The following is a 25,037-nucleotide window of genomic DNA, read 5'->3' as shown; positions in this document are numbered from 1 at the left end:
GACACTACACTGAAACACTTCTCTACCTAGACACTACACTAAAACACTTCTCTACCTAGACACTACACTAAAACACTACCTAGACACTACACACTAAAACACTTCTACCTAGACACTACACTAAAACACTAAAACACTTCTCTACCTAGACACTACACTGAAACACTTCTCTACCTAGACACTACACTGAAACACTTCTCTACCTAGACACTACACTGAAACACTTCTCTACCTAGACACTACCTAGACACTACAAACACTTCTCTACCTAGACACTACACTAACACTACCTAGACACTACACTGAAACACTTCTCTACCTAGACACTACACTAACACTTCTCTACCTAGACACTACACTAAACACTCTTCTAGACACTACACTACACTTCTCTACCTAGACACTACACTGAAACACTTCTCTACCTAGACACTACACTGAAACACTGAAACACTTATCTGTACACTACACTGAAACACTTCTCTACCTAGACACTACACTAAACACTTCTCTACCTAGACACTACACTAACACTTCTCTACCTAGACACTACACTAACACTTCTCTACCTAGACACTACACTAAACACTTCTCTACCTAGACACTACACTAAAACACTTCTCTACCTAGACACTACACTAACACTTCTCTACCTAGACACTACACTAAAACACTTCTCTACCTAGACACTACACTAACACACTTCTCTAGACACTACACTAACACTTCTCTACCTAGACACTACACTAAACACTTCTCTACCTAGACACTACACTAAACACTTCTCTACCTAGACACTACACTAACACACTTCTCTACCTAGACACTACACTAACACACTTCTCTACCTAGACACTACACTAAAACACTTCTCTACCTAGACACTACACTAACACTTCTCTACCTAGACACTACACTACACTAGAAACACTTCTCTACCTAGACACTACACTAACACACTCTCTACCTAGACACTCTACCTAGACACTACACTAACACACTTCTCTACCTAGACACTACACTAAAACACTTCTCTAGACACTGCTATGTTCCTCATGTGTTTAACATTGTAACAGTCTGTCTCTACTGCTACATGTTAACATTGTAACAGTCTGTCTCTAGACCACTGCTATGTTCCTCATATTAACATTGTAACAGTCTGTCTCAAGACCACTGTTGCTCATGTTAACATTGTAACAGTCTGTCTCTAGACCACTGCTATGTTGCTCCAGTTAACATTGTAACAGTCTGTCTCTAGACCACTGCTATGTTGCTCCAGTTAACATTGTAACAGTCTGTCTCTAGACCACTGCTATGTTCCTCATATTAACATTGTAACAGTCTGTCTCTAGACCACTGCTATGTTGCTCATGTTAACATTGTAACAGTCTGTCTCTAGACCACTGCTATGTTGCTCATATTAACATTGTAACAGTCTGTCTCTAGACCACCACTGCTATGTTAGACCACTGCTATGTTAACATTGTAACAGTCTGTCTCTAGACCACTGCTATGTTGCTCATGTTAACATTGTAATGTTGCTCAGTCTGTAACAATCTGTCTCTAGACCACCACTGCTATGACCACTGCTATGTTGCTCATGTTAACATTGTAACAATCTGTCTCTAGACCACTGCTATGTTGCTCATGTTAACATTTACAGTCTGTCTCTAGACCACTGCTATGTTCTTATCCATCTGTCTCGGGGCATTTAATTCTCACGTAGAGAAGAGGAGGGAGAGGAAGTCCAAGCTAGTTCTCATCAAAAGTTTGGTGTTGTTTAGTTCAGCTGGTTGTTGGTTAATGTCTGCTGAAAGATCCGACAGGCGTTTTCTGAAGATGTACTGCGTACTATTATCTAATGCCCTGTTACATCACCAAGCAGGAGACCAGGGGGCTGCATGGGAGGGAGAGGTGCTAGCAACCTGGAGGAGGGGAGTGGAGGGTGCCGCATCTATACACCAGACATGTCAGCACACACACACACACACACACACATTATTGACAAACCTGAGTTTGTACCAGATTTATGTGGTGTTTATTTGATGTAGGAGTGTAGCATTCTGTAGGAGTGTAGCATTTTGTAGGAGTGTAGCATTCTGTAGGAGTGTAGTATTCTGTAGGAGTGTAGTATTTTGTAGGAGTGTAGTATTTTGTAGGAGTGTAGTATTTTGTAGGAGTGTAGTATTTTGTAGGAGTGTAGTACTCTGTAGGAGTGTAGTACTCTGTAGGAGTGTAGTATTCTGTAGGAGTGTAGTACTCTGTAGGAGTGTAGTATTTTGTAGGAGTGTAGTACTCTGTAGGAGTATAGTATTCTGTAGGAGTATAGTATTTTGTAGTTGTGGATGTGATGAATATTCTATCAGGCTGATTCAGGGCCTGGATAAACACACACACACAAACACACACACACACAAACACACACACACACACACACACACACACACAGAAAATAATGTTTTCAGATGCCAGAATCTTGTTGTTTCAGTGCTTCCCAAAGAATATAGCCTAACTGCTGATTAACAATTTACCTCACAGACCGCTTGGTTTGGCGTTTTCTCTCTCTCTGTGTGTGTGTGTGTGTGTGTGTGTGTGTGTGTGTGTGTGTGTGTGTGTGTGTGTGTGTGTGTGTGTGTGTGTGTGTGTGTGTTTCCATCCTGCTACAGCAGCACCCTCCCTTCCTTCCTTTCATTACAGTGATGTGGTCAATACCGTTAGCATCTCTGGAGTGGTGGCTAGGGAGGGAGGGAGGGAGGGGAGGGGGGCAGAGGGGAGGAGGCAGAGTTGATGGGGAGGGAGGGAGGGAGGGAGGGAGGGAGGGAGGGAGGGAGGGAGGGAGGGAGGGAGGGAGGGAGGGAGGGAGGGAGGGAGGGAGGGAGGGAGGGAGGGAGGGAGGGAGGGAGGAGGCAGAGTTGGTGGACGGAGGGAGGGAGGGAGGGGGAGGGAGGGAGGGAGGGAGGGAGGGAGGGAGGGGGAGGGAGGGAGGGAGGGAGGGAGGGAGGGAGGGAGGGAGGGAGCAGAATTGGTGGACAGAGGGAGATGAGGGAGGGAGGGAGATGAGGGAGGGAGGGAGGGAGGGAGGGAGGGAGGGAGGGGGAGGGAGGGAGGGAGGGAGGGAGGGAGGGAGGGAGGGGGAGGGAGGGAGGGAGCAGAATTGGTGGACAGAGGGAGATGGGGGAGGGAGGCAGAGGGGCGGAGGCAGGGTTGGAACTGTCTGGAACCTTCAAGTGACACTGCAAAACTGGCCCAAGAACTAAGTCTGCCGGGGCGCAGGGTAACCCAGTGGTTAGAGCGTTTGACTAGTAACCGAAAGGTTGCAAGTATGAATCCCCGAGCTGACAAGGTACAAATCTGTCGTTCTGCCTTTGAACAGGCAGTTAACCCACTGTTCCCAGGCCGTCATTGAAAATAAGAATTTGTTCTTAACTGACTTGCCTAGTAAAATAAAGGTAAAATTAAAAATGAAAAATTAAATAAGAACTTAGAACTAAGCATACTGATATGTCAGCCAGGTCACACCAGATCGACTTCAGTATTCAACGTTTGTCCAGATTCCCAGGTTGTCGCAGATGCCATCAATACCGTCCACTAGGGGCCTATTACCATATCGTAGGCTTGCGGCTTTTGCTATGGCGTGGTAGACATTTCAGCTTTTCATTTCTGAATCATTTGTAAAAATGTGTAAAAACATATTTCCACTTTAATATTATGGGGTATTGTGTGTAAAATCTTTAGGGAGGGAAGCCAGTGTATGAGTCACATTGCACTGCATCTTTAGGGAGGGAAGCCAGTGTATGAGTCACTGTATCTTTAGGGAGGGAAGCCAGTGTATGAGTCACTGTATCTTTAGGGAGGGAAGCCCGTGTATGAGTCACATTACACTGTATCTTTAGGGAGGGAAGCCCGTGTATGAGTCACATTGCACTGCATCTTTAGGGAGGAAGCCATTGCATGAGTCACTGTATCTTTAGGGAGGGAAGCCAGTGTATGAGTCACATTGCACTGTATCTTTAGGGAGGGAAGCCAGTGTATGAGTCACTGTATCTTTAGGGAGGAAGCCCATGTATGAGTCACATTGCACTGCATCTTTAGGGAGGGGGAAGCCAGTGTATGAGTCACTGTATCTTTAGGGAGGGAAGCCAGTGTATGAGTCACTGCATCTTTAGGGAGGGAAGCCCGTGTATGAGTCACTGTATCTTTAGGGAGGGAAGCCAGTGTATGAGTCACATTGCACTGTATCTTTAGGGAGGGAAGCCATTGTATGAGTCACTATATCTTTAGGGAGGGAAGCCCGTGTATGAGTCACTGTATCTTTAGGGAGGGAAGCCCGTGTATGAGTCACTGTATCTTTAGGGAGGGAAGCCCGTGTATGAGTCACATTGCACTGTATCTTTAGGGAGGGAAGCCATTGTATGAGTCACTGTATCTTTAGGGAGGGAAGCCCGTGTATGAGTCACTGTATCTTTAGGCAGGGGTGATGAGTCACTCATCTTTAGGGAGTGTATGAGTCACTGTATCTTTAGGGAGGGAAGCCAGTGTATGAGTCACTGTATCTTTAGGGGGCCCCGTGTCAGAGTCACTGTATCTTTAGGGAGGAAGCCCAGGCTCATGAGTCACATTGCACTGTATCTTTAGGGAGGGAAGCCAGTGTCATGAGTCACTGTATCTTTAGGGAGGGAAGCCAGTGTATGAGTCACTGTATCTTTAGGGAGGGAAGCCCGTGCTGAGTCACATTGCACTGCATCTTTAGGGAGGGAAGCCAGTGTATGAGTCACTGTATCTTTAGGGAGCCCAGGTATGAGTCACTATCTTTAGGCTCAGGGAAGCCAGTGTATGAGTCACTGTATCTTTAGGGAGGGAAGCCCGTGTATGAGTCACTATCTTTAGGGAGGAAGCCAGTATATGTACAATATAGTAAGTATCAGAGGTGATTCCAGCTCACTGAGACTGATGAGCTGTTGCCTACCCTCACCACCTGAGGTTCTATAGCCCGTCAGGAAGTCCAGGATCCAGTTGCAGAGGGAGGGGTTTAGTCCCAGGGTCCTTAGCTTAGTGATGAGCTTTGAGGGCACTATGGTGTTGAGCGCTAGCCCAGGCTGTAGTCATGCATTCTCACATAGGTGTTCCTTTTGTCCAGGTGAGAAAGGGCAATGTTGAGTGCAATAGAGATTGCATCATCTGCGGATCTGTTGGTGCGGTATGCCATTGGAGTGGGTCTAAGGGTTTCTGCCCAGGATAATGGTGTTGATGTGAGCCATGCCCAGGCTCAAAGGTTTATGGCTCAGAGCCCAGGCTCAGAGGTTCTATAGCTCATAGCCCAGCTCAGCTCAGATTTAGTCAGGTGATACAGGCTCATCTTTCTGCCATCACTCATGGCTCATAGCCCAGGCTCAGAGGTAATATAGCTCATAGCCCAGGCTCAGAGGTAATATAGCTCATAGCCCAGGCTCAGAGGTTCTATAGCTCATAGCCCAGGCTCAGAGGTTCTATAGCTCATAGCCCAGGCTCAGAGGTTCTATAGCTCATAGCCCAGGCTCAGAGGTAATATAGGTCATAGCCCAGGCTCAGAGGTTCTATAGCTCATAGCCCAGGCTCAGTGGTTCTACAGCTCATAGCCCAGGCTCAGAGGTAATATAGCTCATAGCCCAGGCTCAGAGGTTCTATAGCCCAGGCTCAGAGGTTCTATAGCTCATAGCCCAGGCTCAGAGGTTCTATAGCCCAGGCTCAGAGGTTCTATAGCTCATAGCCCAGGCTCAGAGGTTCTATAGCCCAGGCTCAGAGGTAATATAGCTCACAGCCCAGGCTCAGAGGTAATATAGCTCATAGCCCAGGCTCAGAGGTTCTATAGCCCAGGCTCAGAGTTTTATAGCTCATAGGTTCTATAGCCCAGGCTCAGAGGTTCTCATAGCCCAGGTTCAGAGGTACTATAGCTCACAGCCCAGGCTCAGAGGTTCCATATCTGCATCTGAAATCGCATCCTATTCCCTATATAGTGTTGTCATTACAGACCCATCCCATGTCTCTACAGCTGGCCAAGGCCAGTGTTACTCAGACCTCTCCTCTGGGACCTCAGTTGTTCCCTCTGGGAGTTGTTCCATGGGCCAGTGTTACCCCCAGTTGTTCCATGGGCCAGTGTTACTGGGACCCCCAGTTGTTCCTTGGGCCAGTGTTACTGGGACCCCCCAGTTGTTCCATGGACCAGTGTTACTGGGACCCCCAGTTGTTCCATGGGCCAGTGTTACTGGGACCACCCAGTTGTTCCATGGGCCAGTGTTACTGGGACCCCCAGTTGTTCCTTGGGCCAGTGTTACTGGGACCCCCCAGTTGTTCCTTGGGCCAGTGTTACTGGGACCCCCCCCCAGTTGTTCCATGGGCCAGTGTTACTGGGACCCCCCAGTTGTCCCATGGACCAGTGTTACTGGGTTCCATGGGCCCCCCAGTTGTTCCATGGGCCAGTGTTACTGGGACCCCCAGTTGTTCCAGGGGCCAGTGTTACTGGGACCACCCAGTTGTTCCTTGGGCCAGTGTTACTGGGACCCCCAGTTGTTCCATGGGTCAGTGTTACTGGGACCCCCAGTTGTTCCTTGGGCCAGTGTTACTGGGACCCCCAGTTGTTCCATGGGCCAGTGTTACTGGGACCCCCAGTTGTTCCATGGGTCAGTGTTACTGGGACCCCCAGTTGTTCAATGTATTTAATCTATACCAGAGCTAGCAGACCTATTTTAACTAGTCATGGAAGTGTTACTGGGACCCCCCAACCCTCAAGCCCTTGACTAGGTCAACTAACCCTCAAGCCCTTGAATCAGGTGAGCTACAACACAATGTTGTGAAACATCTGGGAGAGGAGATGTTTGAGAGCCATTGGAGTTAGGTACTCCATCCACTCCACCCAGGGCCTGGAGGAACTCTAAACGACTCCTATTGAATCAGTTAGCAGGGCCTGGAGGAACTCTACATGACTCCTATTGAATCAGTTAGCAGAGCCTGGAGGAACTCAAACGACTCCTATTGAATAAATTAGCAGGGCCTGGAGGAACTCTAAACGACTCCTATTGAATCAGGTAGCAGGGCCATGATTCCTATTGAATCAGTTAGCAGGGCCTGGAGGAACTCTACATGACTCCTATTGAATCAGTTAGCAGAGCCTGGAGGAACTCTAAACGACTCCTATTGAATCAGTTAGCAGGGCCTTGAGGAACTCTAAACGACTCCTATTGAATCAGTTAGCAGGGCCTTGAGGAACTCTAAACGACTCCTATGGAATCAATTAGCAGGACCTGGGGGAACTCTAAATTATTCCTATTGAATCAATTAGCAGGACCTGAGGAACTCTAAATTATTCCTATTGAATCAATTAGCAGGACCTGGAGGAACTCTAAACGACTCATATGGAATCAATTAGCAGGGCCTTGAGGAACTCTAAACGACTCCTATGGAATCAATTAGCAGGGCCTGGAGGAACTCTAAATTACTCCTATTGAATCAGTTAGCAGGACATGGAGGAACTCTAAATTACTCCTATTGAATCAGTTAGCAGGACATGGAGGAACTCTCAACGACTCCTATTGAATCAGTTAGCAGGGCCTTAAGGAACTCTAAATTACTCATATTGAATCAATTAGCAGGGCCTGGAGGAACTCTAAACGACTCCTATTGAATCAGTTAGCAGGGCCTTGAGGAACTCTAAATTACTCCTATTGAATCAGTTAGCAGGGCCTTGAGGAACTCTAAATTATTCCTATTGAATCAGTTAGCATTGAATCAGGCAGGACATGGAGGAACTCTAAATTACTCCTATTGAATCAGTTAGCAGGACTATTGAATCAGGAGGAACTCTAAATTACTCCTATTGAATCAGTTAGCAGGGCCTTGAGGAACTCTAAATTATTCCTATTGAATCAGTTAGCAGGGCCTTGAGGAACTCTAAATTACTCCTATTGAATCAGTTAGCAGGGCCTTGAGGAACTCTAAATTACTCCTATTGAATCAGTTAGCAGGGCCTTGAGGAACTCTAAATTACTCCTATTGAATCAGTTAGCAGGGCCTGGAGGAACTCTCCTATTGAATCATTTAGCAGTTAGCAGGGGGCTATTGAATCAGTTAGCAGGACATGGAGGAACTCTAAATTACTCCTATTGAGGAACTAAATTACTCCTATTGAATCAGTTAGCAGGGCCTATTGAATCAGTTAGCAGGGCCTTAATGAACTCTAAATTACTCATATTGAATCAATTAGCAGGGCCTGGAGGAACTCTAAACGACTCCTATTGAATCAGTTAGCAGCCTCGTTGGTCTAAGATAAAGACACAGAGTTTCTTATCAGCAGCCATTAAAGACATCGGGACGGAGATATGAGGCTCCCTATTGATGGGTTAGCTGACACGAAAAACGATGCCCACGCTGCTATGCGTCAGAACGCCGTTTGTTATTGTGATTCTGGACGGCCATATAGCGAACAACAATGTCAAGAAAGCTGCCAAGTGGGGAATCGTAGGTGGCTCTTTTCATCTTGTTTTTGATTACCATGTCTTGTTTTTGAGGTGTTTTGACTGATGTCACTCTACGTTTTGCTCCATAGTTACGTACGGGAGGATCTCTAGCGGCATAGCTAGCGCTGCTATGCAGAGCCTTAGGCCACTGAGTCACTAGGGAGGCCCGGAAATCTCTTACTATTGATATCTACACGGCGCATCGATGTGAATCACACTACCGCTCTCTCATTTAGCTATTTGCGTCTTACGGATTGTGGCTGTTGTGGAGATGGCTGTTCACAGATCTAAATGTGTATGTAGAACCCAAATAATGGTTGAATTCAAGAAGTTTAAACTGCCTATCTATCAGTGTTTTTGAAACCAGTGGACAGCCAGTGAAATATATATATTTTTTTGCCTTACTAGGCAAGTCAGATAAGAACAAATTCTTATTTTCAATGACGGCCTGGGTTAACTGCCTGTTCAGGGGCAGAACCAGATTTGTACCTTGTCATATCGAAGCAAGGTCTAGTCCAATAATAGCTACCCTGCCACCCCATGGTATACATATACATGTATTTGTATGTATTTGTATGTATACATACAAATATAAATATACAGGGGGCATGAGTTATATCTAGGTAGGGTCACTAATCAGTACCTTAGGGAGACTGGGGTATATGTAGGTAGGGTCACTAATCAGTACCTTAGGGGGCCTGAGTTATAGGTGTAGGTAGGGTCACTAATCGGTACCTTGGGGAGCCTGAGGTGCTAGGTAGGGTCACTAATCAGTACCTTAGGGAGCCAAGTGTTTGTAGGTAGGGTCTAATCAGTACCCCTCTGGGACAGAGATGCATTAAGATGATAATGATGAGTTGACACCACCTCATATAGAATCTGTACCACTCTGTTATCCATCTATGTATGGCCTCTTCTGTAATATAGCAGTTCATATCTGAGGTCTGTATATGCAGCTGCTCATGGCAGCTGGTGTATGGCCCGTTCATATCTCGAGGTCTGTAATATAGCGTGCGTTCCCGTTCATATCTAGAGGTCTGTATATAGCAGCTGCTGTATGGCCCGTTCATATCTCGAGGTCTGTATATAGCAGCTGGTGTTCATATCTAGGTCTGTAATATAGCAGCTGGTGTATGGCCCGTTCATATCTAGAGGTCTGTATATAGCAGCTGGTGTATGGCCCGTTCATATCTAGAGGTCTGTAATATAGCAGCTGGTGTATGGCCCGTTCATATCTCGAGGTCTGTAATATAGCAGCTGGTGTATGGCCCATTCATATCTAGAGGTCTGTATATAGCAGCTGATGTATGGCCCGTTCATATCTAGAGGTCTGTATATAGCAGCTGATGTATGGCCCGTTCATATCTAGAGGTCTGTATATAGCAGCTGCTGTATGGCCCGTTCATATCTAGAGGTCTGTATATAGCAGCTGCTGTATGGCCCTGCTGTATGGCCTGTTCATATCATATCTAGCAGCTGCTGTATGGCCCGTTCATATCTAGAGGTCCCGTTCATATCTATATAGCAGCTGCTGTATGGCCCGTTCATATCTAGAGCAGCTCTGTATATAGCAGCTGGTGTATGGCCCGTTCATATCTCGAGGTCTGTAATATCTAGAGGTCTGTATATGTGCAGCTAGCAGCTGGTGTATGGCCCGTTCATATCTAGAGGTCTGTATATAGCAGCTGGTGTATGGCCCGTTCATATCTAGAGGTCTGTATATAGCAGCTGCTGTATGGCCCGTTCATATCTAGAGGTCTGTAATATAGCAGCTGGTGTATGGCCCGTTCATATCTAGAGGTCTGTAATACAGCAGCTGATGTATGGCCCATTCATATCTAGAGGTCTGTATATAGCAGCTGATGTATGGCCCGTTCATATCTAGAGGTCTGTATATAGCAGCTGATGTATGGCCCATTCATATCTAGAGGTCTGTATATAGCAGCTGATGTATGGCCCGTTCATATCTAGAGGTCTGTATATAGCAGCTGCTGTATGGCCCGTTCATATCTAGAGGTCTGTATATTGCAGCTGCTGCCCATTCATATCTGGTCTGTATATAGCAGCTGATGTATTCATATCTAGAGGTCTGTATATAGCAGCTGCTGTATGGGTTCATATCTAGAGGTCTGTATATAGCAGCTGATGTATGGCCCGTTCATATCTAGAGGTCTCATATAGCAGCTGCTGTATGGGTCATATCTAGAGGTCTGTATATAGCTGCAGCTGGTGTATAGCAGCTGGCCCGTTCATATCTAGAGGTCTGTATATAGCAGCTGCTGTATGGCCCGTTCATATCTAGAGGTCTGTATATAGCAGCTGCTGTATGGCCCGTTCATATCTAGAGGTCTGTATATTGCAGCTGCTGTATGGCCCGTTCATATCTAGAGATCTGTATATAGCAGCTGGTGTATGGCCCGTTAGTATCTCGAGGTCTGTAATATAGCAGCTGGTGTATGGCCCGTTCATATCTAGAGGTCTGTATATTGCAGCTGCTGTATGGCCCGTTCATATCTCAAGGTCTGTAATATAGCAGCTGCTGTATGGCCCGTTCATATCTAGAGGTCTGTAAATAGCAGCTGGTGTATGGCCCGTTCATATCTCGAGGTCTGTATATAGCAGCTGCTGTATGGCCCGTTCATATCTAGAGGTCTGTATATAGCAGCTGCTGTATGGCCCGTTCATATCTAGAGGTCTGTATATTGCAGCTGCTGTATGGCCCGTTCATATCTCAAGGTCTGTAATATAGCAGCTGCTGTATGGCCCGTTCATATCTCAAGGTCTGTAATATAGCAGCTGATGTATGGCTCGTTCATATCTAGAGGTCTGTATATTGCAGCTGCTGTATGGCCCGTTCATATCTCGAGGTCTGTATATAGCAGCTGGTGTATGGCCCATTCATATCTAGAGGTCTGTAATATAGCAGCTGGTGTATGGCCCGTTCATATCTAGAGGTCTGTAATACAGCAGCTGATGTATGGCCCGTTCATATCTAGAGGTCTGTATATAGCAGCTGATGTATGGCCCGTTCATATCTAGAGGTCTGTATATAGCAGCTGATGTATGGCCCGTTCATATCTAGAGGTCTGTATATAGCAGCTGCTGTATGGCCCGTTCATATCTAGAGGTCTGTATATAGCAGCTGCTGTATGGCCCGTTCATATCTAGAGGTCTGTATATAGCAGCTGGTGTATGGCCCGTTCATATCTAGAGGTCTGTATATAGCAGCTGGTGTATGGCCCGTTCATATCTAGAGGTCTGTATATAGCAGCTGCTGTATGGCCCGTTAACCATGCGCTGCGGCCACTCAAGACTTCAGCTTAATTTCATCTTTTGGCGCCTCGAGCACTGAGCCAAGGGTGCCTCTCATGAAGTCTACTCCCATTGACGTCAATGAGACCTTGGCCTTGTCTGTAAGTGCCTTTAACCTCTGCCAGATAATTATTTTTTTTTGGGGGGGGGGGAGAGTTGGAACAGTGAGGTTTCTGCATTATGATGTATTTACATGACATCACAACATTCTATGGCAGCCATTTTTTTTATATTTTTTTTATTTCACCTTTATTTAACCAGGTAGGCAAGTTGAGAACAAGTTCTCATTTACATTTGCGACCTGGCCAAGATAAAGCAAAGCAGATCGACACATACAACGACACAGAGTTACACATGGAGTAAAACAAACATACAGTCAATAATACAGTATAAACAAGTCTATATACGATGTGAGCAAATGAGGTGAGATAAGGGAGGTAAAGGCAAAAAAAGGCCATGGTCGCAAAGTAAATACAATATAGCAAGTAAAACACTGGAATGGTAGATTTGCAGTGGAAGAATGTGCAAAGTAGAAATAAAAATAATGGGGTGCAAAGGAGCAAAATAAATAAATAAAATAGCTTTCCGTCAGGGCTCCCGAGTGGCGCAGCGGTCTAAGTCACTGCATCTCAGTGCAAGAGGCGTCACTACAGAGCCTGGTTAGATTCCAGGCTGTATCACAACTGGCCGTGATTGGGAGTCCCATAGGGCGGCGCTCAATTGGCCCAGTGTTGCCGGGTTAGGATTTGGCCTCGGTAGGTCGTCATTGTAAAAATGAGAATGTGTTCTTTACTGACTTGCCTAGTTAAATAAAGCTTAAATATACAAAAATTAACACTACATATGGAATATTTAAACAATAATATTCAAGAGAATGTATAGGAATAAAAAAATATTTGAAATTCTAAATCTGCAAAAACTCTCTAGATATATAGGGTTGTGACTAGATGGTATACAGCTACGGAAGGAAGTGACACATAAATCTGCCCAACTCTCTAGATATATGGGGTTGTGACTAGATGGTATACAGCTACGGAAGGAAGTGACACATAAATCTGCCCAACTCTCTAGATATATGGGGTTGTGACTAGATGGTATACAGCTACGGAAGGAAGTGACACATAAATCTGCCCAACTCTCTAGATATATGGGGTTGTGACTAGATCGTATACAGCTACGGACAAATTGTCAACATCTTAATTGTTTTTGATCGTTTCAGAGAGAATTGTTGCATTTTAACTAACCCTAACCATTTCCTAACCTTAACCCTAATTGTCCTCAACTGCTATGTTAATTAACCTAACCTGCTGCGTTTTTTTCACAAAGTCAATTCTGTTCATAGCTGGTATACCGCCCAAGTCCTCAATAAATATACTGCTCTGACCTCTGACTGCTCGGGTCATGGCCTGGATACAGTCGCAGAAGGACAGAGACTGTAAACAGCAGCAGATTGATATCGAAGATACAGGAGCTGTTTTCATGAGACTTGTTGTGTTCAGCATTGCATCGTAAACTTCAATAATTGTTGTTCATGACGTGGTCATAGAGATCAATATGAGGCTGTTTTAAAAAAATATATATTTGTAGTTTGATTGGCTGTTCATATTGATTTGAATAAATGACAAGAGTCCTGAGAAATGTTTTGATGTTCCATACTCCCTGAGTTATTCATGTACCGTTTTCCCCTGATGTTAATTTACCCGAGTGTGTAACATTGCCGCGCTGCATCACAAACTTGCGTCAGTAACAGCGGGGAACAAAAAAAGTTATTCTCTTTGTTTTCTTTCTTTTCTTTCTGGCCCGATTTTAGTTGTAAGAATCAGTTAAATCCCTCCTGTGTTGTCGGGCGACGCTCAGGGTTTATACTCTGCTTATTTTCATAGTGCTAAGGCACCTCTCTGAATACAAATGACACAATTAATATTGAAATCCAGGCGGGATTACTTTCATATGTCAAGAGACTTCCTAAATTAGACTGGTGCGCCCCCGGTACCGTTCCCCAGAACTGGAATGGGTTTAAGGTCCGATTATTATATACACATGAAAGATGGGTCGCCCAAAGGGCAGGGCCTAGAGGCTTCTTCAAAAGGGTCTTGGATTATGAGCAGTGTGATAAAGACATCCACATGTCCGTAAAAGGCAGAAAGGGGTTTTCTTCTTCTTCTTGTGTCCAGCTCTCTACTTCTACCAGCCATATCCCAAAATGTCACAACTCACAGACTCCTCTGTTCTCCCCTCTGTTCCACACCACACAACAATTACACAGCATGGATGGATGCCTGTAATTGTAATAGGAACACAGAAGAGACCACTGTCCTGCTCCTATTTCGATAGCATTCATCATTTCCTCCTTCATTATTGGCTAGCTGTCGTACCTTTCATTATTGGCTAGCTGTTGTATCTTTCGTTATTGGCTAGCTGTCGTATCTTTCGTTATTGGCTAGCTGTCGTATCTTTCGTTATTGGCTAGCTGTCGTACCTTTCATTATTGGCTAGCTACTGTACCTTTCATTATTGGCTAGCTACTGTACCTTTCATTATTGGCTAGCTGTCGTACCTTTCATTATTGGCTAGCTGTCGTACCTTTCATTATTGGTTAGCTGTCGTACCTTTCATTATTGGCTAGCTGTCGTACCCTTCATTATTGGCTAGCTGTCGTACCTTTCATTATTGGCTAGCTGTCGTACCTTTCATTATTGGCTAGCTGTCGTACCTTTCATTATTGGTTAGCTGTCGTACCTTTCATTATTGGCTAGCTGTCGTACCCCCTTCATTATTGGCTAGCTGTCTTTCATTATTGGCTAGCTACCTTTCATTATTGGCTACCTTTCATTATTGGCTAGCTGTCGTACCTTTCATTATTGGCTAGCTGTCGTACCTTTCATTATTGGCTAGCTGCTGTACCTTTCATTATTGGCTAGCTGCTGTACCTTTCATTATTGGCTAGCTGTCGTACCTTTCATTATTGGCTAGCTGTCGTACCTTTCATTATTGGCTAGCTGTTGTACCTTTCATTATTGGCTAGCTGTCGTACCTTTCATTATTGGCTAGCTGCTGTACCTTTCATTATTGGCTAGCTGCTGTACCTTTCATTATTGGCTAGCTGCTGTACCTTTCATTATTGGCTAGCTGTCGTAACTTTCATTATTGGCTAGCTGTCGTACCTTTCATTATTGGCTAGCTGCTGTACCTTTCATTATTGGCTAGCAGTCGTACCTTTCATTATTGGCTAGCAGTCGTACCTTTCGTTATCGATTAGCTAATGTACCTTTCCTGGAGAATTGTCCCGGTAAAAAGTGACATGATAGTGGAGACAGCAGGGCGAGAGCATGCAGCCATGTCCTAAGAAATATAAATTGTTTTGAATCAAATCAGCTGAACCTGATTCCTGAAATTCAAATATTCAGATTGCCGCTTAATTCTACATTGTAATATTGAGCCGTGCAGTTGTTCACATATTTGTTTTGCTCCTTAGATGTTGGTTTTCTGATTGACTATTGCCCTGTGAATAAAGGTTGCGCTGAACTATTGGAGATACTTTGGTATCTTCCCTTGTAAAGTGTAGAGGTCAGAGCTGGCATTCCATGCTGTCGTTACTGCCGGTCCAGAAGACTAGCAGGTGATTTACTATGGCTCTGCTGTCTCCTGAAGGACAACGACGTGAACGCAGACAGACAGACCGACGGGGACAGAGAGAGAGAGAGGAAGAGAGAGACAGACAGACAGCCAGACAGACACACACACACAGATACACATACTAACAGACAGGGACAGACAGATAGGCAGACAAACTAACAGACAGGGACAGGCAGACAGACAGGGACAGACAGGAGGTTACTTCAACCTGCAGTGCTGCGGGACAGTGTCTGAGTGCCCTTCACATATCTCCTGTCAAGACTACAGAACATGGATAAAGACAGTGTATTTTTTTTGCACTGCATTTCTAGGACAGGATGTAAAATATAATATTTAAAATACGTGCAGATGGTAATCTCAATTTCTCCTTTTGTTTAATTAAAAACTTTATATGACTTGAACTGCACTCTGGGAGATGAGGGTCACAGTTGAGGGACGGTAGATAACACAGGACACGCTGCTGACGTCAGAACACACACACACACACACAATCTGAATCCAACACGTCATGCCTGCATCCTTCTGTCTGATTTGAAGCGTGAGCGAGCCGAGGAATAGCATGAGCAGATTGTTGTCTAGTAACCGTTTCCATGGAGGCCGCTCCACCAGGGCCTAGGTGTAATGGATTTAAATTGAACTGTTGAGTTTCTAGCTGTCGAGGAGCGGCGAGGGAGGCAGGCGGGGGTGGGATGGAGACAGCGGGGGAGGGAGGGACAGAAATAGTTTGTACTCTGTATTAGAGAGAGGAGTGAGAGAGAAAGAGAGAGCAGGAGAGAGAGAGAGAGAGGGTGTGAGAGAAAGAGAGAGAGGGTGTTAGAGGGATAAGAAGAGAGAGATAGAGAGCGAGAGAGTGGGATTTAAGAGAGAGAGAGAGATCGAGAGGAGGGGATAGAGAGAGGGGGAGTGAGAGACTATAGAATGTGTCAAATGATAAGTATGGCTGGCTTTCTGTCTAACAGGGTGGTTATGGCTGGTGACACTGTGGTTATGGCTGGTGACACTGTGGTTATGGCTGGCTGGTTCAGGAGGCTGGCTAACTGGTCATCCTGGGTTTGTCTGGTTGGCAGCATCAATGGAGTACAGTGTATGCAGTATAGCCTTCTATAGCTCACCGATTGCTGCAGCTGTACATAGCCCATCTCTAAATAGCCCATCCAACCACCTCATCCCCATATTGTTTTCATTTACTTTTTCTGCTCTTTTGCACACCGTTATTTCTACTTGCACATCATCATCTGCTCATCTATCACTCCAGTGTTAATCTGCTAAATTGTAATTACTTTGCTACTATTGGCCTATTTATTGCCTTACCTCCTTACTCCATTTGCACACACTGTATATAGATTTTTCCATAGTGTTATTGACTGTACGTAAGTTTATCCCATGTGTAACTCTGTGTTTTTTTGTCGCACTGCTTTGCTTTATCTTGGCCAAGTCGCAGTTGTAAATGAGAACTTTTTCTCAACTAGCCTACCTGGTTCAATAAAGGTGAAAAAAATCAAATAAAAAATAGTATAATATACTATATTCTAGTAGGCTATAATATACTATATTCTAGTAGGCTATAGTAAACTATGGGGTATAGTAAACTACTCTCTAGTAGGCTATAGTAAACTATACTCTAGTGGGGTATAGTAAACTATACTCTAGTAGGCTATAGTAAACTATACTCTAGTAGGATATATAGTAAACTGTACTCTAGTGGGCTATAGTAAACTATAATCTAGTAGGATATAGAGTAAACTATACTCTAGTAGGCTATAGCAAACTATACTCCAGTGGGCTATAGTAAACTATACTCTATTAGGCTAGAGTAAACTGTACTCTAGTGTGATATATATAGTCAACTATATTCCAGTGGGATATAGTAAACTATACTCTAGTAGGCTATAGTAAACTATACTCTAGTAGGTTATAGCAAACTATACTCTTGTGTGATATATAGTCAACTATATTCCAGTGGGCTATAGTAAACTATACTCTAGTAGGATATATAGTAAACAATACTCTAGTGGGTTAAAGTAAACTATACTCTAGCAGGCTATAGTGTTCTATATTCTAGTATGCTATAGTAAACTATACTCTGGCGGGGTATAGTAAACTATACTCTAGTAGGCTATAGTAAACTATACTCTGGTGGGGTATAGTAAACTATACTCTAGTGGGATATAGTGAACTATACTGTAGTAGGATGTATAGTAAACTATACTCTAGTATGCTCCGATAAATTATACTCTAATAAATAGAGCATACTAGAGTACAGTTTACTAACCTTACTAGAGGTTAGTTTACTATATATCCTACTACAGCATAGTTTACTATATCCTACTAGAATATATTTTACAGAGTATAGTTTACTATATCATACCAGAGTATAGTTTACTATATCATACCAGAGTATAGTTTACTATATCATACCAGAGTATAGTTTACTATAGCATACCAGAGTATAGTTTACTATATCCTACTAGAATATAGTTTACAGAGTATATTTTACTACATCATATTACAGTATAGTTTGCTATATCTACCAGAGTATAGTTTACTATATCCTACCAGAGTATAGTTTACTAAGTCCTACTAGAGTATAGCATACTATATCCTACTATAATATAGTTTACTATATCTACTAGAGTATAGTGTACTATATCCTACTAGATTATAGTTTACTATATCCTACTAGAGTATAGTTTACTATATCCTACTAGAGTATAGTTTACTATATCCTACTAGAGTATAGTTTACTATATCTACTAGAGTATAGTGCGCTATATCTACCAGAGTATAGTGCGCTATATCTGCCAGAGTATAGTGCGCTATATCTGCCAGAGTATAGTGTGCTATATCTGCCAGAGTATAGTGCGCTATATCTGCCAGAGTATAGTGCGCTATATCTGCCAGAGTATAGTGCGCTATATCTGCCAGAGTATAGTGCGCTATATCTGCCAGAGTATAGTGTGCTATATATTGTTTTTTTACGTGTTATTTCTTACATTAGTACCCCAGGTCATCTTAGGTTTCATTACATACAGTCGAGAAGAACTACTGAATATAAGATCAGCGTCAACTCACCATCAGTACGACCAAGAATATGACTTTCGCGAAGCGGATCCTGTGTTCTGCCTTTCAACCAGGACAACGAAATGGATCCCAGCCGGCGACCCAAAAAAACGACTTCGCAAAAGAGGGAAACGAGACTGTCTTCTGGTCAGACTACGGAGACGGGCACATCGTGCGCCACTTGCTAGCATTCTTCTCGCCAATGTCCAGTCTCTTGACAACAAGGTTGATGAAATCCGAGCAAGGGTAGCATTCCAGTGGGACATCAGAGACTGTAACGTTCTTTGCTTCACGGAAACATGGCTCACTGGAGAGACGCTCTCGGTGGCGGTGCAGCCAGCGGGTTTCTCCACGCATCGCGCCGACAGAAACAAACACCTTTCTGGTAAGAAGTGGGGCGGGGGCATATGCCTTATGGCTAACGAGACGTGGTGTGATCACAGAAACATACAGGAACTCAAATCCTTCTGTTCACCTGATTTTAGAATTCCTCACAATCAAATGTAGACCGCATTATCTACCAAGAGAATTCTCTTCAATTATAATCACAGCCGTATATATCCCCCCCCAAGCAGACACATCGATGGCTCTGAACGAACTTTATTTGACTCTTTGCAAACTGGAATCCATACATCCTGAGGCTGCATTCATTGTAGCTGGGGATTTTAACAAGGCTAATCTGAAAACAAGACTCCCTAAAATATATCAGCATATCGATTGCGCCACCAGGGCTGGCAAAACCTTGGATCACTGTTATTCTAACTTCCGCGGGCGCCCCCTTTTGGAAAAGCTGACCACGACTCCATTTTGCTTATCCCTGCCTACAGACAGAAACTGAAACAAGAAGCTCCCACGCTGAGGTCTGTCCAACGCTGGTCCGACCAAGCTGATTCCACACTCCAAGACTGCTTCCATCACGTGGACTGGGACATGTTTCGTATTGCGTCAGGCAACAACATTGACGAATACGCTGATTCGGTGTGCGAGTTCATTAGAACGTGCGTTGAAGATGTCGTTCCCATAGCAACGATTAAAACATTCCCCAACCATAAACCGTGGATTGATGGCAGCATTCGCATGAAACTGAAAGCGCGAACCACTGCTTTTAATCAGGGCAAGGTGACTGGAAATATGACTGAATACAAACAGTGCAGCTATTCCCTCTATAAGGCTATCAAACAAGCTAAGCGTCAGTATATAGACAAAGTAGAATCTCAATTCAACGGCTCAGACACAAGAGGTATGTGGCAGGGTCTACAGTCAATCACGGACTATAAGAATAAATGCAGCTCAGTCACGGACCAGGATGTCTTGCTCCCAGGCAGACTAAATAACTTTTTTGCCCGCTTTGAGGACAATACAGTGCCACTGACACAGCCTGCAACGGAAAAATGCGGTCTCTCCTTCACTGCAGCCGAGGTGAGTAAAACATTTAAACGTGTTAACCCTCGCAAGGCTGCAGGCCCAGACGGCATCCCCAGCCGCGCCCTCAGAGCATGCGCAGACCAGCTAGCTGGTGTGTTTACGGACATATTCAATCAATCCCTATACCAGTCTGCTGTTCCCACATGCTTCAAGAGGGCCACCATTGTTCCTGTTCCCAAGAAAGCTAAGGTAACTGAGCTAAACGACTACCGCCCCGTAGCACTCACTTCCGTCATCATGAAGTGCTTTGAGAGACTAGTCAAGGACCATATCACCTCCACCCTACCTGACACCCTAGACCCACTCCAATTTGCTTACCGCCCAAATAGGTCCACAGACAACGCAATCTCAACCACACTGCACACTGCCCTGACCCATCTAGACAAGAGGAATACCTATGTGAGAATGCTGTTCATCGACTACAGCTCGGCATTTAACACCATAGTACCCTCCAAGCTCGTCATCAAGCTCGAGACCCTGGGTCTCGACCCCGCCCTGTGCAACTGGGTACTGGACTTCCTGACGGGCCGCCCCCAGGTGGTGAGGGTAGGCAACAACATCTCCACCCCTCTGATCCTCAACACTGGGGCCCCTCAAGGGTGCGTTCTGAGCCCTCTCCTGTACTCCCTGTTCACCCACGACTGCGCGGCAACGCACGCCTCCAACTCAATCATCAAGTTTGAGGACGACACAACAGTGGTTGGCTTGATTACCAACAACGACGAGACGGCCTACAGGGAGGAGGTGAGGGCCCTCGGAGTGTGGTGTCAGGAAAATAACCTCACACTCAACGTCAACAAAACTAAGGAGATGATTGTGGACTTCAGGAAACAGCAGAGGGAACACCCCCCTATCCACATCGATGGAACAGCAGTGGAGAGGGTAGTAAGTTTTAAGTTCCTCGGCATACACATCACAGACAAACTGAATTGGTCCACTCACACAGACAGCATCGTGAAGAAGGCGCAGCAGTGCCTCTTCAACCTCAGGAGGCTGAAGAAATTCGGCTTGTCACCAAAAGCACTCACAAACTTCTACAGATGCACAATCGAGAGCATCCTGGTGGGCTGTATCACCGCCTGGTACGGCAACTGCTCCGCCCACAACCGTAAGGCTCTCCAGAGGGTAGTGAGGTCTGCACAACGTATCACCGGGGGCAAACTACCTGCCTACAGGAAGGCCACAAAGATCATCAAGGACAACACCCACCCGAGCCACTGCCTGTTCACCCCGCTATCATCCAGAAGGCGAGGTCAGTACAGGTGCATCAAAGCTGGGACCGAGAGACTGAAAAACAGCTTCTATCTCAAGGCCATCAGACTGTTAAACAGCAACCACTAACATTGAGTGGCTGCTGCCAAAACACTGACTCAACTCCAGCCACTTCAATAATGGGAATTGATGGGAACGGATGTAAAATATATCACTAGCCACTTTAAACAATGCTACCTAATATAATGTTTACATACCCTACATTATTCATCTCATATGTATACGTATATACTGTACTCTATCATCTACCGCATCCTTATGTAATACATGCATCACTAGCCACTTTAACTATGCCACTTTGTTTACATACTCATCTCATACTGTACTCGATACCATCTACTGTATCTTGCCTATGCTGCTCTGCACCATCACTCATTCATATCTTTATGTACATATTCTTTATCCCCTTACACTGTGTATAAGAAATTAGTTTTGGAATTGTTAGTTAGATTACTTGTTGGTTATTACTGCATTGTCGGAACTGGAAGCACAAGCATTTCGCTACACTCGCATTAACATCTGCTAACCATGTGTATGTGACAAATAAAATTTGATTTGATTTATATCCTACTAGAGTATAGTTTACTATATCCTACTAGAGTATAGTTTACTATATCCTACTAGAGTATAGTTTACTATATCCTACTGGAGTATAGTTTACTATATCCTACTGGAGTATAGTTTACTATATCCTACTGGAGTATAGTTTACTATATCCTACTAGAGTATAGTTTACTATATCCTACTGGAGTATAGTTTACTATATCCTACTGGAGTATAGTTTACTATATCCGACTGGAGTATAGTTTACAGAGTATAGTTTACTATATCCTACTGGAGTATAGTTTACTATATCCTACTGGAGTATAGTTTACTATATCCCACCGGAGTATAGTTTACAGAGTATAGTTTACTATAGTTTCTATCCTACTAGTTTAATATATCCTACTAGAGTTTACAGAGTATAGTTTACTATATCCTACTAGAGTAGAGTATAGTTTACTATATCCTACAAGAGTATAGTTTACTAGAGTATAGTTTACGGAGTATAGTTTATATCCATACTAGAGTATATTTTACTATATCCTACTAGAGTATAGTTTACTATATCCTACTAGAGTATAGTTTACAGATCATAGTTTACTATATCTACTAGAGTATAGTTTACTATATCCTACTATAGTATAGTTTACTATATCTGCTGGAGTATAGTTTACAGAGTATAGTTTTCTATATCCTACTAGAGTATAGTTTACTATATCCTACTAGAGTATAGTTTACTATATCCTACTAGAGTATAGTTTATTATATCCTACTAGTATAGTTTACTATATCATACTAGAGTATATTTTACTATAGTATAGTTTACTATATCTACTAGAGTATAGTTTACAGATCATAGTTTACTATATCTACTAGAGTATAGTTTACTATATCCTACTATAGTATAGTTTACTATATCCTGCTGGAGTATAGTTTACAGAGTATAGTTTTCTATATCCGACTGGAGTATAGTTTACTATATCCTACTGGAGTATAGTTTACTATATCCTACTATAGTATAGTTTACTATATCCTGCTGGAGTATAGTTTACAGAGTATAGTTTACTATATCCTACTAGAGTATAGTTTACAGAGAGTATAGTTTACTATATCCTACTGGAGTATAGTTTACTATATCCTACTGGAGTATAGTTTACAGAGTATAGTTTACTATATCCTACTGGATTATAGTTTACAGAGTATAGTTTACTATATCCTACTGGAGCATAGTTTGGAGTATAGTTTACTATATCCTACAAGAGTATAGTTTAATATATCCTACTAGAGTATAGTTTACTAGAGTATAGTTTACTATATCCTACAAGAGTATAGTTTAATATATCCTACTGGAGTTTATAGTTTACTATATCCTACTGGAGTATAGTTTACTATATCCTACTGGAGTATAGTTTACTATATATAGTTTACAGAGTATAGTTTACTATATCTTGCTGGAGTGTAGTTTACAGAGTATAGTTTACTATATCCTACTAGAGTATAGTTTACTATATCCTGCTAGAGTATAGTACTAGAGTATAGTTTACTATATCATACTAGAGTATATTTTACTATATCCTACTAGAGTATAGTTTACTATATCCTACTAGAGTATAGTTTACAGATCATAGTTTACTATATCCTACTAGAGTATAGTTTACTATATCCTACTATAGTATAGTTTACTATATCCTCTGGAGTATAGTTTACTAGAGTATAGTTTCTATATCCTACTAGAGTATAGTTTACTATATCCTACTAGAGTATAGTTTACTATATCCTACTAGAGTATAGTTTATTATATCCTACTAGAGTATAGTTTATTATATCCTGCTAGAGTATAGTTTACAGAGTATAGTATAGTTTACTAGTTTATCTACTAGAGTATAGTTTATTATATCCTACTAGAGTATAGTTTTCTATATCCTGCTAGAGTATAGTTTACAGAGTATAGTTTACTATCTACTAGAGTATAGTTTATTATATCCTACTAGAGTATTTACTATATCCTACTAGAGTATAGTTTATTATATCCTACTAGAGTATATCTAGAGTATAGTGTACTACTAGAGTATAGTTTATTATATCCTACTAGAGTATAGTGTACTATATCCTACTAGAGTATAGTTTACTATATCTTGCTGCAGTATATGTGGAAGAGTCTACTGTCGGCTACTACTACTATAGATAATCCCAGTATTACTGACGGTATATAGCATGTAGTATGAGGTTCATGTGGTATGAAGATGCAAATGCTTATAATATGAATTCTAGACGTGATGTAATGACATGCAGCAGACCAGTGACATTCCAAATATCATCCCAGTTATTGGGATCACTAACTCAGCTGTCATTCCTACAGTAGCTAATCCTCTTTCTACCATCTCACACACACACATCATCTCATATTTCTCAGCTGCGCTGTGCTTTAGGAGAGTGGCAGCTTGTCTGTACAATTTTTCCATACAGTGTGGCTGTGACTAAGTGTTTTGACTCACTGTGTTTGTGTGTACACACGCGTGTGTGTGTGTGTGTGTGTGTGTGTGTGTGTGTGTGTGTGTGTGTGTGTGTGTGTGTGTGTGTGTGTGTGTGTGTGTGTGTGTGTGGCGCTGGTGGGAGACCGAGATGACTCATCGTCAGTACTGTGGGAAACGTCTCCACGATGTGCGAGAGAGAGAGAGAAACAGACAGAGAGAGAGAGAGAGAAACAGACACACAGAGAGAGAGAGAGAGAAGAGAGAGAGAGAGAAACAGACAGAGAGAAACAGACAGAGAGAGAGAGAGAGGGGACCATCACCTGGGCTTTGGGGTTGGACTTCCTCTCCTCACTCCCTCCTTCTTCCTTCCCTCCATGTGTAACACATTAACACTACAGAAACCCACTCTGGAGCCAGAGAGAAAGAGAGCCAGAGAGAAAGAGAGCCAGAGAGAAAGAGAGCCAGAGAGAAAGAGAGCCAGAGAGCCAGATAATGATAGAAGACTATTGACGCTGTGATTCACATTCTGTCTGTCTGAGTGTATCATAAAGACCAGACTACGCCACCTGGTGGAAATTTGGAGCACCAGGACTCTTTACGGTAAAAGGTTTGAGGTCTCGTGACCAGTTTGGAACCACAGGACCCATAACACAAGGAGGAAAGATTTCAGCAAAAAAGATGAACGTAAGAATAAAAAGTAAATTGGAAATGTATTAAACATGATGTAGGCCACATGACCATCCCACTAAAGTGGAATAGATCCCACTAAAGTGGAATAGATCCCACTAAAGGGGTTAAGGTGGGAATGGAATAGACCCCGCTAAAG

General features: G+C 43.4%; 1 protein-coding gene across 17 annotated transcripts in view; it reads left to right on the top strand.

The window, feature by feature from the left end:
- slc8a3 (solute carrier family 8 member 3) overlaps nucleotides 1–25,037 on the top strand; it is a 155,670-nt gene that overhangs the window by 98,842 nt on the left and 31,791 nt on the right. For 2 of the 17 annotated variants that reach the window (XM_064953134.1, XM_064953133.1), the window contains exon 3: nucleotides 8,141–8,165. The exons of 5 other annotated variants lie outside the window; for them this stretch is intronic. In XM_064953134.1, the coding sequence (XP_064809206.1) occupies nucleotides 8,141–8,165 (25 nt within the window). Of the gene's footprint in view, nucleotides 1–3,283; nucleotides 3,294–3,335; nucleotides 3,344–5,013; nucleotides 5,028–5,264; nucleotides 5,301–5,579; nucleotides 5,597–7,806; nucleotides 7,832–8,140; nucleotides 8,166–8,248; nucleotides 8,288–13,875; nucleotides 13,975–18,053; nucleotides 18,072–19,691; nucleotides 19,704–19,791; nucleotides 19,806–20,102; nucleotides 20,139–21,160; nucleotides 21,175–21,253; nucleotides 21,270–25,037 lie in introns of all 17 variants that reach the window. 10 more of the 17 variants (XM_064953138.1, XM_064953142.1, XM_064953132.1 and 7 more) reach the window with 10 other exon arrangements.

Source organism: Oncorhynchus masou, chromosome 32 (genome assembly GCF_036934945.1).
Source record: "Oncorhynchus masou masou isolate Uvic2021 chromosome 32, UVic_Omas_1.1, whole genome shotgun sequence".
NCBI lineage: Eukaryota > Metazoa > Chordata > Actinopteri > Salmoniformes > Salmonidae > Oncorhynchus > Oncorhynchus masou.
This window is presented reverse-complemented; position numbering and strand designations above follow the sequence as displayed.